Source organism: Hyalella azteca, unplaced genomic scaffold (assembly GCF_000764305.2).
Source record: "Hyalella azteca isolate HAZT.00-mixed unplaced genomic scaffold, Hazt_2.0.2 contig4737, whole genome shotgun sequence".
Classification (NCBI taxonomy): domain Eukaryota; kingdom Metazoa; phylum Arthropoda; class Malacostraca; order Amphipoda; family Hyalellidae; genus Hyalella; species Hyalella azteca.
In genome coordinates this window covers 178,400-195,942 of record NW_025934948.1, presented here as the reverse complement: position 1 = coordinate 195,942, position 17,543 = coordinate 178,400, and the positions used below count along the sequence as shown (strand labels likewise).

Here is a 17,543-nt window from a genome sequence, read left to right as displayed (position 1 = left end):
TAATGGCATTAATATTATTCCCAGGAAAGTTTAATCGATATTTAATTTTTAAGTTGAACCTCAAGCGACATAGGTGTTAAATGGACACCGATGTTCTTATATTAAATAGCGATTAAATAGCGAAATGCGAGTTAAATGGACACTGATGTTCTTATTAATATAGCGAAATGTGAGCGACCACAAACAATTTCACAAGCCTGCATGCGTGTGATGTTTTCCAGCGTTGAGGACAAACTCATCGTCGCATTACTGAGGAAGGATCAAAGGATGTGTTGTTCAATTAGAGCGCACGGTGACAACGCAGCGCGGCGCCCAACCCATTTGTTACCCTCATTTCTAGAAGATTTACGCCTTGGCGGTAATGGTCGAGGAGGCTTTCATTCCTCTGAATTATTGCGCTCCTAGTCTCTAATTATCAGCCTGAAGTGAACTAAAGAGCGGACGTGATGTCAAAACGCATGCCGTGTTGTCTGAAGACGTTTACGAGGGCGCTATCATGGTAATTATTATTGTTCTCTCAGGGAGAATGAGGCTCTCGCACTATTAAAATCACGAATATACCAGATACAATTTAGCATAACTCAATTTGAGCCAAAAATCTGAGGTACAAATAATGAAATCATATCATTTCAGAAACAAATTTAACAAGCTGTTCATATAGGATATTCTGGCCTCGGTCCATTTGAAAGCAGATATTTGACACATTCCATAAATAGTGTCCTTAGGACCGGCTAAACTCTATAAGAAGTCCACATAAGTCCACAAACTTATCACGTTAAGGCCGTAAATGATAAAATGAGCCCAGATTCTGTATTAGACTGTGCAAGAGATGAATCACGTCTTCCGTATTAAGTAATCTTGCAGTCATTATCCATGATATACAAAATTATACTAAGTTTAATATATTTTTTAATTCTAGTGGTGTTATTTATTTACAAAGGACTAAAGTAATTAGTTTTCCTGCCTCTTTAAGCCCGATATATTGAAAATTTATGAATGAGTAATTGGCAACGAAAACATATCGGCATCATTTGTGTTTAATATGTACGATAAACGACTTCATATGCGCCTCCTTCATACGAATACACCAGGGCCCAATAATACACTATATAGGGTCCAATAATCGTTCAGCTCACTAATCTGAACTCAGAAACTTACTAGACTGTGGCTCAAAAATATTCAGAAAAAATTCCAGATAAACTGGTTTGGCTTACACCTCAACTGTGTTTTTTTTTTCTTGCTGACATGTGGTCACCCGATTCTAAAAATTACGGAGAGTGTCGTGCATAAGCCGTGATTAAAACTTGGCAAATTTTAATGGCTTAAGCAGAGCGCAGTTTAGCGGTTGGTCGGCGGCCTTTGTCAGGCGGCGTTTATCTTTCTTGCCGCCGTGGAACTCATTAAAGAAGGATTTTCGAGGAGTCCAATGGAGGCCACGAGAAAAATAAGGGATGAGGTTTGCTCCGAATTTTCATTTGGCGTGAATAATCACAAGCGCTCCAAGAATTAAAAGAAGTAAAGAAGGGAATATTCGTTTTTTATTGTTTCGCGGAGAATTGCTGGGCACTTCGTGGGTCACGAATTTAATTCTGTAACTAACGGAAGAAACGACAACAGGCAAATAATTAACAGTGCAGTTTCATTGCGAAGAGAGCATATTATTTCGTAGATAGTCGATATTAACGGGATCTAATCCTTACTGAAATTTTGTGTGATTCAACCATTCAGATTATGATGAAATTTCTGGAAAATATTATTAAGAAGCAGGTAGTTCATTTTGAGTAAAATTAGAGTGTTATGTTTCTTCGAAAAGTTTTTACTTCTATTAATAGATTGCCACTGAACATATAGTTTGAAATTTTTGACCTAATTTAAGTTTTATAAAACAAGATTTTCCGATGAACATAACCTGACATTGGTGGATAGTGATGATGGATAATGATGATGGATAACGATAATGGATAATGGAGATGGATAATGAAGATGGCAAATAAATTCCTTGTGAGGTATTTATAAATTTTCCATTTATTGACTATCTGTCATATCATGGCTGACGATGACTCGTACATTGCACTGGAATTTTTTAGCCTACGTAAGCCATGAAAGGCCCAGCCGAGGTCCCTGAGGAGACGCTCCAAAGTTCAGTTTCAAGCGTAAAATTTAGGCAGAAGTTGGCAAGGTTAGTCTTGTGCTGGGATTACTTTTTGCGTCAAGTTAGCAAGGTTCTATAGCGCGTAAGACCATTTTAAGCCTATCAAAGGCTCATTGTCTGGCAGAAATGGACCAGGCTACTTAGCAAGGCTCCTGCAAGCTTTGCAAATGACAGAATGTATCAAGCGTTGTCCAGGCGACAACGTTTTAGGGCAAGCGGCACGCAAGTCTACGGAAAAAGCGCGCCGGTAAACGGATGCTGTTAGCGTTGCTGCCTCTCATTTGCTTCCCCAGGACAAGTATTAAAAAAGCTCCAGTTTTGCCAGCGTCTTTAACGCTGAGCTGAGTACGCCACAACAAGAATCTCGCTGCCGTCATCTAAGGTAATTATCGAGCAATGGCAGGCGATAATTGCTTCATCTCTCATTGAGTGAAGCCTGGAAAAAGCCATGCATAATGAAGAGCCGCAGCTTCGATGCAGTATACCTGGCACAGTAGGAAGATCTAAGACATGTCAGTCTTTTAGATCAGTAACTGGTATGCAAATACCTACTAAATTACGATCGCTTGTGCTACGTGAACGTCAGCAAAATGTATTCAAATTTATGCAAGAGCATCAAATTACACTTCGCTTAATACTAGCGAGGAATTCGGTGATTAATTCAGTAGTAGGAAAATGTCTGCCTATGAAGCTGGTAGGGAGATGCATCAATGTTTGAAGTTTAATAAATCTGACAGCAGCAGAATATTCATAAAATATTCTCTTCGTGTGTAACAAGTGATCAAATTATCCCTATTAGCTATCACAGCAAGTGGTTAAAAAAAATTAGAGAAAAGTTAATGAGGCAGGTAAACAATGAGCGATATCATTGTTTACCGTCGATAATATAGAACGCGATCATAACTCATTAAGATTTCTCAGCCGCGTTATATCGTACCAAGAAAAATTGGCCAACTGAAAAACATAAGCTGCCATTAAATAGTTGTAAACGAATCCCCAAAAGAAATTGGGATTTTTCTTCATCTTTTCCTAAATCAGAACGGAGTTTGTAAAGTTTGTGATCAACAAAATCTCAACTAAATAAGAAATGAACAGATTCGATCATCAGAAATTTCAAAAAATGTTTCAGATAATAAAAAACCTAATCATTCAAACCATCATATTTTCAATTCTATATTCACTTTAAAAGTTTCTTGCCGATGTTTTAGATAACCGACTTTTTTAGGAAGCTGTGCTGAAGAGTTCCCCATGCATTACCAAATTAATCTCTTTTGAGCTTGTTGATCGAAATACAAAAACTTTAATTCAACTTTAAATCTTTCAGATCACCTGAAATTCGACAGAAAATCTCGCTTAATCTACTAGCAAGGCCTGAAGTTTGTGCGAGCCGGGAAGTTTCTGCTTACATGAGAGCTTATAAAGGATTAAAAAATTTCCGACAAGAGGCTTTCATCAAATGGAAATTGTGCAAGAATATCAACATTCAGATGTAGCTATACAACAGTTATATATAAAGGTTGGATGAACCCGACGTGTTTTCATTGAACCCGATGCTATATATAGAAATGACAAATAATCTTCAGGTTAAAGAATCAAGGTAAGTTGAATTAGCTGTTTAGAAAAGCCAACTCCTGTTCAATATTTTGGGAAAGGGAGTGAGGCCCTAGGGACCTAGCCGTTGAACTCTGAAGGGTGAGGAATTAGATTGAACTTGTTACATGATAACAAAAATTCATCTCACTTTCTACAACACTTCTCTTTAACTTCACTGCTTGTTGTTTGTTGTCTTCTACAAATCTTATAATGGATATTTAACACACTTCTACCTGTCCAATCGATCTGAAATTTTGCACACTTGGGTAAAGTGGAAGATAATGCACGAATCAATCGACAGAATAAATAATTTAAAATTTTTCTTCATATTTTGAAAAAATGTACAAATAATTTTTTAATATTTATAAATAAATAAATTCGTTGCACATGTGTAACATCGGAGACACTGACATCTTTGAAAGTGTTGTCTTTACAAAGTAATTTTTAAATGCATATTATTAGGTTTTTAATTAAAGATCTTAGCATCATCATCACACACTATGATCCTATATTTTAGAACACAAATTTTCGTTAAAGAGTTTGTAAATGACTGCATTGTTGGAATATAACATTTTAAAGTCTATGCGTGACCAATTATTAAATCGTCGTTACTTGGATATGCTCAACAATTCGTTTGCAATTTTTGCAAGTAACTATTTAATTGTAATGATTGACTAAAGCCTTCATACAATATTGGATTTTTACAGGATTTGTTTTGCACGAAGAAGGTCGAGTCCACAAGTCTTTTCAAAGAAAAACTTACAACATTGATTTTGATCAAGGGGCTAGGATTAACCACGAATGTTTACAATACAATTCGCAACAGTCAGCCTCACGCATTGTTACCTATGCAGAACAAATAGGTGGGGAAATTTGCAATAGGCGAAAAACGAGTAAAATTTACAATTAAGCATAAATGAAAAACAAAATAAAAGGCGCAGTTTTTCAGTTTAACATTGGCCCAAAAAGTAATATTTGTGGCCGTCCTTAATAGATGGCTCTAGGATTTTTAACAGGGTTTCAATGTCGTGCAGCCACCGCAATAGACATTGACGACCTTGACATCAAACTCACACGCCTTATTCGTTTGATGGAAGATACAAGATTTATAAATTTTTTACGAGCAAAACATTATTATGTATTATTATTAGATGTATTATATGTATATGTATTATATACATTGTATATTATATGTATATTATGTATATTATTATGTTAGAAACATTGTGTTTCTATTGGTGAAACATTTTCAGGGTAAAAATCTAGTGTTTTAGTTTTCGTCGCACCCTTAGGCAATGTTTTTTCAACATATTATGAATTAATCATGAAGGTATCGCAAAAAATTTGCTCGACATCGGCAACAGTTTACCAAGTTGACCAAAATCATAAACTATCTACATGGTAAATGGGTAAATATGCATTTGGTATGCGAATACGCATAACGCAGAGAGAAAGAATGCGCACCCGGCAATCTATCTTGATTAAATCCCTTTAAGGCTTGTTTTAATATCAGATCTAGCCAAGAAGCACCAGAAGAGAACGACTCTGTGCCTAAACACTCTTTTCATGAAGAATTTACCAGTTCTATGGGAGAACCAAAACAAAAATCGTTAGAAGATTGGCAGTGGCCACTCATTGTCCGCTGACGGAAAATTTGATGCTCGTGAATACAATAAATTCGAATCGGGTTTCATTGATTAATATGTAGCAAGCACCAGCTGTGCGAATCTGTAAATACTTCTAAACATTTTCATTGTTTTTATAATGCAACTTAATTAGTTTTCGTTCATGGCAAAAATAGCAACAGTTATCTCGAATATTATTGTCCACGTTTCGTAATTCGCTTGCAACGTGTCTAGGAATAGCAAGGAACCAGTACCTGCTTCCTTGTACGAAACACAGTGGCGATTACTAACTGGAGTAAATTGAGAAATTATGATAGCTTGACGTCAGCCACCCAGGGCAACAGCTCAGCTCCAGCGTGGTCAACTTGTGCGCCTGACTTATATCGACCCCGAAAACGCTCACACGCTCCGGCCAGCGTGTGACAACAACTTGCTTGGTGTATTTGAATTTAAAATGACAAACTATTTATAACCATTTATTACATGTATGCATTTTCAATTTGGGCTCAGCTCAACTCAATTTCAAAATATTTTTGAATTTTTTAAATTAAATCTGAGGATCTGACGAGGCAATCAGGTACTGGCAGGAATACAGCGAGGTTTTGAAGGTGGTTAAAAGGAGAGATCGCTGTTTAGAATCCCCCAGGCCTTTTGCGAATAAACTTGAATTTAAAACAGCAAGGAGAGAAATAGCTTACGGGATAATTATGCATGTGGTTTCACGATATTTGCAGATGAGCTTCCATAAATATTTTGCAGGAAGAATAAATTTAACATCGACCGCACAAGAACTTCTAACTTGTTAACGCTAGAACAAAATAGATACATCAGTATCAGCACGTGCGAGGCTGTTGAGCAGAGCTGTATATATCAAGGCTGTTGAATGCGAATGTTTTTTTTTTCTTATTTGCGAGTAAAAGAAAACTATCGCTCTTTAATCAAAAAATATCTTACCAAATCCAACATTTCATGAAAAACACTGGGTATCAGCCAAAAACCATCAATCATTTCTCAGATTCAGACGGCATCGGACTAATTTTTATGATCTGAATCCAAATATCAAATTGGTATTGCTCTATTAGGTCAACTTTTTCAGATAATACAGTAGGCCTACGTACCAGACGAGCTACAAATAGGCTATTATCAGAGGTTTTGAGTTCAATCATATAGGTCCTGGGAAAGTGATGGTGGGAGGTGGCGGGATGGAAGCTGTGGGCTATTGTGAAAGTGGGGCAGAGTCGAGCCCTTCGGGGAAAAATTGTCTGCATTTGAAGTGGGCATTACACTTAGTATTAATGTGCCAAACCTAAGCGTATCGAGCAGAAGAATTGCTTCTATGTTGCCCGGTGTTGTAGGCTGTCTGTGCTGAACCTCCAATCTAGGTGCACGATGATAGTTTCGCCTGATGTGGTTCCCAAATCTGCGTTGTCTTTATTTATGTTTGTATTGAATGGTGAAATGTTTGTACCGTCTGCATTATTGGTTTGCCTAATTACTTTCAGTGTGCTTCACCAAGCCGTGCGTTACTTCAGTGTGCTATACCTATATTCTAGCGATGAGATTGCTCTATCATTTTTGACTTTGCACGATGACGAGTTACTGCACCAAGTTCATTACACATCAGTATTGCTAAATTCGGCTTGGAGAAAGAAATAGGGGATCACGGAACTGTAATTTAAGAACTGAATCCACGATCAACTACCAGGGAGCCTTTAAATGAGAGATTCGCATAAGCTATACAAAGTCGAGGGTCTGAAGCATAATTGCATCTTCTTTCAAATGCCGGTAAACGAGCTCAGGTGAACGATTGAGCAATTCAGCCACAAACGAGCCTAGTTCCTTTCGTGCTTTAATAGAGTTCTCCCTCATTGCTGGCAGCAACAGCACGACCGCTGTGCGATCTCCGTACGCTGGTTTAAGCTTTAATTTGCAGGCTGGCAATTATGTAGAAGTAGCTGATTTTTTTTCTTATTTTGCGTATCATGGGAATTAGTGAAAGCTTATAAGAGATCATTTAACCGTGACGGTAACTCGAAACCAACTTAATTAGATGCTCCTAAGTAGTACTAGCAGAGTGTAATGTCTAGTTGAAATGAAAAATTTTTAAGCTGAATTTCATCAGAATTTACAGTAACAACTGTTCATCTCAATTTAAATTTTATATCTATGTCGTGGATTTTTATATATTAGCACTAAATACTTCGTCTTTTTACCGTTACGAATTGGCTGCAGATTTTTTTGCGTTTTTTTACATGCAAAATTTGGGAGTGAATGAAAGATCTTTATGCTCATTAACGTATTATTCTCTGAAATATACACAGCGCTTATCGTTCATGTAATCACATATGAAACTTACGTGTAAAAGTTTCACGGTGCTAAAGGGTACACAGAATACGAAGATCACAGGAGCGTCCAGAACTCACTTCCGAAAGTGTTTAGTGGGAATACTGAAGTGTTTTCCGAAAATGTTGCACAAAACTGCTATTATTTCAGAAATAACTACTATTGGTTATTTCTGAAAGAAAATGTTTAGAAAAAGTCCTGTGAATTTTATGTAGTAAAGAGATTTAGAATAGGAAATCCTTCAAATAATTTGTGCTAAAAATTGATGCCTGAACCACATGTAATAGCTTACAGACTCAACATGCCAAATGCAATTATAGGGGCATTAATTGGGAGTGAAAGGAAGAAGACTAGGAAATATAAAAGAAACAAATATATAATAATGAATTATTGCACCTGCTTTGTTCAGATTCACCTCAAATCTAGATGTTAGTGCGATTTACTTGATCAAATACTAAAGCTCTTTCAACAAATGTATAATCAATCTAAATGGTTTAATGATCTGTGGAAATCAATAGAGACCAAAACCGTTTACTTCTTCCTACAAAAAGTAATAAATGATCTATTTTAGCATTGTGGAATACTTTAAGTTGAACCGGATATGTTAGCGACTTTATTCTAACGAAAATGGATAGACTTTTTATAATCTAATACGAGATGCTGTCAAATGACATTCATAAAGCAAATAAAATGAATAAAATCGTCTTCATGATGAAATCAGATAATTTGTTGTAGCTGCGTTAAATTATAATTTTTTCTGTTCTTTTCTGTTGACTTTTGCATATGATGCGAATAGCTAGATTTATCTAATAAATGTTTTGTACGTTATCTTTTTTAAGATCCGAATCATGGGAAGGTGTAAACAAATAAGGCAATAATATAACATCAAATTGGAGATAATCTAATAGTTGCTCATCGTTAGTTACGCTTATTATGCCATTTTTTAATTTTCTTTAATATTATGGGTAAATATTTAAAAAGGTAATATAAACAATCATCGAAAAGTAGTATAATTAATAGTCATTACTCGATATAATTAACTAAAACTCGTAAGATAGAATCTACAATATAACTCTTTTGGAGTTCTTGAGGTAAAACGTATTTAGGCAGGCAGTTGAAGTTAGTAAAATGAATGAACTTTGCCAAGAAATATCGTTACTGAGCGGAAAACTTAAATTCAAAATTCAGCCCAGAACATAATTTTCATAAAAACAGAGAAAATGAATGATACGTGAATTCACGTATGAGTACTTATTGTTTTATTTATTTTTAATTCGGTGCGAATCTGTGCCCGTTCTAATTTTTCTATTTCTTGACTTAAAATTAGATGATGAGCCTCAATTTAGATATATTCCGGCAGAAAATAACTGAAATAGATCTTTATTAAGACGACACAAATTAAAAACAATGCAAGAAAAAATAATTTCCTCAAAAATAATTTCTCTTCACGAAGGCTGGAATTATTTTTAACCTGTTCTTAACTGAATTTTCACAGGAATTTTTGAATAAAAAGTTGCTTTCATTCAGTTGTCAGCCTTGACGTATTAAAATGAATAACCATGAATAAAAATGAGCAAAATACCTCATATCTTAATTGTCATCTGTTCACCCTTCCACTTTCTTGAGATTGCTGTTATTGATGTATATCTCACTGATAATCTCATATAAACTTACATGAAGAATAGTCAACATAAGCTAGATGATATTTGGGAACCCACCGGAAAGTGTAAATGTGTTGCGGCGTCAAAAAACGTTGACATGTATCTCTTTTTTCATAGCATTTGGGAAAATTTTGCCTTGGAAAAATGAGTTTATGTCAATTTCTTACATCAACATTCCGAATTTTTTGGATCAGAAAGTCTTGGATATCATGAGAATGACTCTAAAAGGACTTCAATGAATATTATATTTCGTTGATCTCGTAGTCGATAGTCCTAAGATAAACTGAAGGGATGAGAGACCCTTCGAACATTTACTTCATCGGTCGGTATCGCGATCTTAGTGACAAAAAAATATTCCAAATTACAGAGGAGAATTTCACGAAAATTTTTCACACGATCTCATTGCATTTACCTCCTCATTTCGTGCATGGTTATGCGATTTTTAGCGCATTTTCTCATGTATGGGAAAAAGGCGCTATTGTGCTCGTCATGTCCGTCCGTCTGTCTATCTGTCCGTGACTTCAAGTTTTCGTCGATTTTGAGAAAATGCGCTAGCTCTCTGTCACTCACTGCAGCGAATACTGAGTTATATTTTTTCATTTGTGCTCAAAAGCTATTCTGCTAAAGGGATTGCCAACAGACAGATGGTTTTAAGTAAAAAAAAGGATATAGTGATCTGAAACCAACCAAATAATATATCGAAATGGTCTTTATAGCCGTATAAATTGTGAATGAAGCTAAAACAAAAAATTTTACACGACCAAAACACAAGTGTAATGTTTATATGGCTGTAATGTGAGTGTATCAAGCAATTTTTAGGGAAATTTCTTGATCACTGAAAAATGTCGGAAAACCGGACGAGGGTGAAGGGAAAGCTCTGGTTGAGTCTATGTTCCTTTAATATTTGTATCAGAAAGTGGATAAGGTTATTATCAATAAATATAAATTTCCATAAATATTTACTGTAGACTCTGTCATTATAGAAATACATAGAGGTGACACCCAAGGGTTGACAACATACTCTTTTATTAACGGTACGTCAACAATAGTTAATTGATATACGGATCCAAGCAGTGGCGTCACTAGGCCTACTTTAAGGTAAGGTTGCCGGCTGGCCTTTTCCAGACAATTCCCCGATTTAGTTTTTTTTGCAATTGAGTTGGCCGGCTAAAATTAATAATGGCTGAACATCCTTATTGAATTTTAAAAAAGTGATTCAAAGTAATATAAAAATTTTATACAGGCCACTACAAATATAGTGGAATATAATGAGGTAGAGGCCCTTTTTGGCCTTTTTCGTCCGTGAACTTTGCCGTTTTTAGCCATCTGGCAACCCTGCTTTAAGGAGGCTTCAGCCCTTCTAAAATCTTCTTAAGCCCCCTTAAATAATGTATCAATTAAAATTACTTTTTTCTTTTTACTTTCGAAAAATTTAATCATCTGAGGCCTGAATATAATAATCATTCAACCAGTCATTATTAACATAAATATGATCTTTAACCTCAAGAGGCCTAGCCCTTTGTCCTTATAACCTAGTGACTCCCTTGGATCCAATTGGTAGTATTATGATAGAAATTAATTCTAATGACTGTGATACTATACATACGATTGAATAGAAAAATATAAAAGTGTTTCTGGATGATATCGTGACCAAGGTAATTTTATTGTAGGCTATTTCGTCTTATTGCCCCTGCGAATGGTGGCTGTGTTGGAAAATTCTCCGTTAGTGTTGGACGTCTCCTCTCTGTGATCTAGAACCTGATTTACTTTCATAGACTGGCCTCCGTCGGATGTGAACTGAGGAGGAGGAAGATCTTCCAAATTTATTGCTAAGCTTTCGAATGATGTAGCATTTGGAGGTGGGCCAGGGTCGTTTGCGGTGCTGCAGATGTCGTGCTTCCCTAAATCCGACGATGGAGAATAATCCCTTGATGCCGAGTCCTGGAGATTTCTATGTTGCTTTCCATGCAAGTCCTTGGGTCTGTTGTCATGGCTGGGTGACGAGTACTGAAAGGTCGACAAGGGGTGTTGGCCGCAAGTGGCTGGTGAAGAAGATTGGTGAGCGGTGGAAGATGATTCCAGGGATGAACATGAAGAAGGTGCAGGAGATATTATGTTTCTATCATGCAGGAGCACAGGCACAATTTGTGAGCCTCTATTTAATACAAGTTGAGCTGAGGGATCACAAGCTACCGTACTGTACTGACTAAGAACTCCGCCGTTACATAATACGGTTGGCTTGAGCCCAGTTAAGTTAGGTGACACATTAGCGTAACCCGAAGAGTTGGACTGAGTAAAATTATCTTCTGGAAGATTCGGATGAAGAAAATTTTTGTCAGACGAAGGCTTAGGATAACTATTGTCATTGACGAATAAACCTGCTTGGTTGTGAGGACCTAAATTTGAAGGAGTAGGAGTTAAGTTTGGTCGTATGTTTTGCAGAGTTGCTGAGTTTAATTGTAAACATTGAGAAAGGTAAGGCGGGGGTACAGAAACTGGAAAGCTTGCAACTTTAGGCTGGTAGGGCTGGGAAGGATGAGTGGGAGCTTGAGGAAGACTTGCCAAAGGATGGGCTGATCCTTTTCTTTGGGACTCTCGCTGCAGCTGTAAGGCATTCACCGACAGCTGCATAGACAGAGATAGAATGCATGTCTTACGTTTCAGAAAACTACAAACATTTCACCTAAAGCAGCTTAAACTATGAAAAATAAATCCATTGCCTAGACCGAAAATGTTATGTACTTGGGTCGTTTTGAACATTTGTCGCCCGCAGGATTTCTGAAAATTTTACCACTTAAAACTTTCGTTTATAATAATTGCACAGCTATTTTTGAAATGGACTTTTATGTTGTCATTGGCAGTTAAAGTTGCTTGAAGGAGTTAGAAAAATAGGAAGGCTGGCTTAAGGTTTTTGTGTGTTATTACAAAAGACCGCAAAGTCAATTCAATTAGATCTCATTCATTTATTTACTAATTTTATTATCACAGATTTTCGTTGTTCGAAATTCATCACAAGATTCTTCTTTTTTTTTTGCATAACAAATTTTCAGAGTAATTTAGAAGGATTTCCAGATAACAAGCTTACCCAGGAATCAGAGCTGACCTCAGGAACATTTCTGTTTGGTTTTCTGGGCAGCAGGTCGGGCGAGTCTTGTTTGTCAAGCGAAGTTTTGGAGTTGCAGCGACGCTGGGACCTCGAGCTAGGGCGTGAGGTTCCTTGATTTCCTTCTGGCAACATGATATCAAAATTTCGATGTGTCGGCTTTTAGGCTAAAGCAGCAAAATGCGGCTTTAGGCTAATCAGAATTTGAATGTTTATATCAATATTACGATGTTGTGTGAATTTGACTCATAATTTCCAGGTTACCCAGAATGTTAATATTTGTTTTGCATGCTTTGTAAGTCGAATGAGTGATCATAGGCATTGCAAAAATTTCCTTGCACAATTTTTTATTTTTTATTTTATCGGGAAAAATATTATAATACCTACATTGTCAGTCAAAGTGTAACTTCAGGAAAAAATTACAGCTACAAGTTCTAAACTTGATAAAGCTAAACGATTTGCGAATTCTTTTACAGCGGATAGATCAACGATTTGCTTAACATACATGAAATAACGAAGCCCCATCATCTAAAACACAGCAATCAGCAAGGAAAAATAATTTGGTTTGAAACTTAACTACGATATTCACATAGTTTTGTGTTCCTACTTTTCTCGAAATTTTAAATTCTTCTCATTTAGTATACACATGTTAGGACTGCCACTTTCTGAAGCAACGATGACTTGAGTCAGAAGTGTCCCGACTGATGATACGACCAATTAAGATCATCGAATACCTATAGACATGACACATGGAATTAGATCAACTTAGAACGTATACTTAAAAACTTACTCGGATTCTTCTGGAGTACAGGCGAGTATTCGGTCGATATCTCCGTGCCATCTCTCGCGCTCAGTAAAGATTCCCGGGATGCCGCGTGGTCTTTGTCTTGCTTGCCATCGCGACCTCTTGCGACGAAGCTGTCACTGGAACAGTCCTCGATGACCTCGCAGTTTTGGAGGTTGAGGTCATTGGGTTCCACCTCTGCTCGTTTTCCCTCAGCTCTAATCGTTGTAGGAAGGCCTTTCGATGCCGCTAGGATTGACCGGCATCGCACGACCGCGGCCACAAGTATGGCGGCAATGACAACCCCTCCTACGACGAGCGCAACAGCGACACTAACGCTTGATGTGGTCCCGCTTGAAGAGGGGAGAGGTGGCGAATTCTGTGCGGAACCTTGCTCCACTGAAAGACGAAATTATATGAAAGACGAAAATTTAATTCAACTCTGCCATGAACACATGTATTTCCGATAGTAGAATTTATAACATTTTGATATTGTTAATGAGCATGGATCTCTCATTAAAAGACTAACTCTTTCGTCGGGCGAAAAATTTTTTTACTCGTGCACATTCAAACTTAATTCAAATTCATGTAAATTTATAAATTGGCGAGATTACAGTATGATTAACTTACGGTTTGCTCGCACGGTTTCTGGAGCAATATCCTGTTGCGGCGGTCTGGGCTTGGTGGTGAGGACGAGAGTGCTGGCTTTGCTTTTACCCTTGTCGTGCATCGCCCGAATTTGTACCGTATAATTCATCTCGGGCTTCAGGTTCTCCAGCGGAAAAACAGGTTCGTGCCAAGTAGCCTGATACTTCAGCTCATTGCTGTCGCTCTCACGCACCTGAGTGGCAACAGTCACGTATTGCATCGTCTGGATTGATTTATCCTTTTTAGGATGAATTAAACATTGCATGGTTATTATCTTCTTGATATTATACTGATGGCAGGGGTGGATGAAACGCCTGGTTTGAATCACTAGTGTTAGAGTTTTGAAGAAGAAAAATATGTCTCATTGGGATTTCTCAATGAAAAATAGGTACAGTATGCAAATTCGTTAATAACTTGTGCCATATGTTCGCTCGAGTTGAGTTACTCGAGTTTCGATATTGCCAGCCAGTGAATTATTCAACATTTAAATTTTTTAGGATCAAATAATTAGGATTTGTGGCGTTCACATTAATCTTGACTCGGTTTATAGCCTTTCTAGCGCATATGCTTATAGATACACATAACCGAGAAATATGCTGAGTTTTTAACAAAGGGTTTTATCGAGGATTTAGTGCATGAATAGATTCTCTTAGGACGCCATAATTGCTGCTTATTAGACTGTCAAGTCAGATGGGCATCCCCTCCGTTAATTGCAACTTTTTTGTTCGCTCGATATCTTCTGTCGACAACAAATGTTCTCACATAGGAAGACATTCTTCTTGGTTTATTCAGCAATCACTTTAAGTAATTTGTGTTCAATTTCAATGATTACCAATGATACTCAAAGAAGTTTTGTAATGTAAAACTATGCTTGCTCGAATCTGTTGAGAAGCTGTTGAATTATTTTCGTTGCTGCAACACCATCCAATTATGATCGACCTGACATAAATATTCATTTAAAGACAATTTTAAATTTATAAGTTAATAGTTACATTAATTTGACAAGAATAAAATGCTGTTGAAAGGTATTTCATTGCCTTCGTATTTAGAGGGGTCATTGTAGGTTGACCATTCCAAGATATTTACAATGCTCATTTTCGGCCGTTGATACCGCTCCTCAAAGTTGATACTGTGCAAGTTAAATTTTCATGTGTAATATTCTTGATGATATTCTAAGGAAAATCTGAGTTATATATTACATTGGTGGTCGAGCGTCACCTCGATAATGAACTTGAGTTGTAGACCTCCGGAGTTGCCGGCTGTGCAACTGACCAGCGCAGAGAACGCGGTCACGTCACTCGTGGTGCAGTGCGTCACTGCTGATGGTGGCACTGAAGTGAGGAACAATTCAGCCCTTAACAATCCTAAATTTTCTATCTGAAATTGTTCATGGGAAATATCTTTGGACATTAAAAATATCAAAGAGCTGCTAAGAAATAGTCGAAAAGAAGTGTTACTGCCGACACGTGAGTGAACAAATTAATTCTGACTCGTTTTAGGCAACCTTGTTGGATACATCGTTTTGTATTGTAATCGCTTCCATTTTGGAAAATTAAATTGATTCAATTCCTGATTGAAAAGAAATTAATAAGACCCCCTGATGAAACGTAAAATTTGCAATAACGGAAAAATAACCTTCATTTGAAGGTAAAAATACACTGATTTAAAACTGGGACCTCACGGATTTCACTCACCGACTTTGTGAATGAGGAAGACGCAAGGTTGTGAAGACGCTCCAACAGAATTGCTGGCCCAGCACTCGACTCTGTGCTGTTCTGCTGACTCATCATCTCGCCTCTTGACGCGATGATTGCGTCGCTTCAACAATAATTGCTCGTCTGAGGTACTCTCATTTGTTATTAACCGTTTCAACGTTCTTTCCAATAGTTCATGTGAAAGATCTCTTTCTAACACGACATCTTTATTGTGAGACGCATAATTCTGGTCGTATTCTTCTATATAATTCATTATATTTTTCAACTTTTTTCTTGTGACACCGAGAAGTTTTTGGCTAGCATTAAGAAAAACACGAAAATTTCCATTCCCCTGTGCGTGATTCATCTCACTTACAGATGCTATAGAGGTCGAGTATTTTCTCGTCATATGTATGTGATTCAATTTTTGAATAAGAGATTGCTCTTTTGCTTCGGCATATTTCGGAATGACGGTAGTTTTATTCTTGATAAAATCTGCTCTCTCGGATGAAGTCTTGGGCTTAAGTGTATGACCAGCCTTGTCATCAATAGCTGTTGTTGACGGGCCGTTCACTGCTGACCGAGCTTTCCGCTCGTGTGGCTGACCTGACTTGTTCAGGAAGCTGGATTGTTTTGGGAAAATATTTTCTATTTTATGCCCAATGAAATCTGCCATTCTATTTTCCCGAGTTAAAACTTGTTTTGCTAACGTTGCCCACATTAATTCATCGTCGAAATCTTCGATGTCGCTCAAATCGCTGATTTGAAACGCGTGGGAATTTGGACGAGTATCGCCCTGATATCGCAAGTTTTCCAGCACCGTCTCCCAGCCATCTCTCTTCGATTTACTGTTGGTCTCGGCCAACATTTGATTGACGGCAGCCTGCCTAGCTGGCTGTTGATGCTTGTAGCTCTCCTTGTAACCTGGAGGCCTCAAATCAAGGTATTCTCCGGGGAACGTGTCAGGAGAACTAATAGCGTCCTTCTGCTGCTGCGGCTCACGCTCTTTTTTGAGAACATCTCTGATTCGCGCCGAGAGCGACGAATACGAATGGTTGCTGATTGTGAACCAACCGGTCGAAAATAGGCCCGAGTCTTGGTGGTGGATTTTCTGGCGAGTAATCTGCAAATATGGTATAGGAGGATCAGGGATTAAAGAAAGGTAAAAATAAGTAGCCAAATGCATCGCATGATAACGATGCTGAACAACTTTCCAACTTCTATTAAATTCATCACATTCAGAAATATGATAAGAATAAATAATCTTCATAAAGACATCTGATTATAAAAACAATAATCCTAATGAATGATTTGATAATATCAGAGAATCTTACCAGATTAAGTGACGACGAGTGTAAAGGTAAGTTATTCCAGAATTTTTGTACAGTCATCTATATATAAGCGTAGTTTCAATAAATGGAATAATTAATATGTAAATTATAAATCTAGTCAGCTTATAATTATTTTTCTGATGCCTAGTACATTGTTATTCCGTGAAAATATATTGTGTTGGCCTTGCTAAGGGTTGCTGTTGCTGGTGTCTTAACACTAAGATCTTATTTTTAGACTAATCAAAAAATTTGAGATCATAATGAGTTAAATTTTTAGCTCATGCATCTGCATCGTTACTGCCAGTTTGATGCTAGATTGTCTGATTGCACGAGTCAATCAATATACAAACGACATATTGCTTCGGCCTTTCATCATCTGCACGTAGGATAAGAAGCAACGGGAATTACAAGAAAAATTTGCGCAATGGGATCTATTTATAATTAAGTGTTTATCTGATGCTTATATCACTAAGCGGTAAGGATTAACGGTATCGGAATTATTAATTTGCGCTCTTGCACGGGGCTGTCCTATACGGGTCGATAAAGTTGGAGTTTGGTGTCTGGCACATATCTTTCACTGCAAAAATGTTAATAACATCATTTGTTTGT

General features: G+C 37.2%; 1 protein-coding gene across 1 annotated transcript in view; it reads right to left on the bottom strand.

Moving 5' to 3' along the window:
* Positions 1-10,815: 10,815 nt before the first annotated feature.
* Positions 10,816-17,543, bottom strand: part of LOC108676229 — a 114,294-nt gene continuing 107,566 nt past the window's right edge. The window contains exons 13-18 of the mRNA XM_047880155.1: positions 15,604-16,726; positions 15,128-15,240; positions 13,892-14,102; positions 13,268-13,660; positions 12,460-12,602; positions 10,816-11,999 (exon numbers count right to left, since the gene is read on the bottom strand). Of these exons, the coding sequence (XP_047736111.1) occupies positions 11,046-11,999; positions 12,460-12,602; positions 13,268-13,660; positions 13,892-14,102; positions 15,128-15,240; positions 15,604-16,726 (2,937 nt within the window). The 3' untranslated portion in view covers positions 10,816-11,045. The remainder of the gene's footprint in view (positions 12,000-12,459; positions 12,603-13,267; positions 13,661-13,891; positions 14,103-15,127; positions 15,241-15,603; positions 16,727-17,543) is intronic.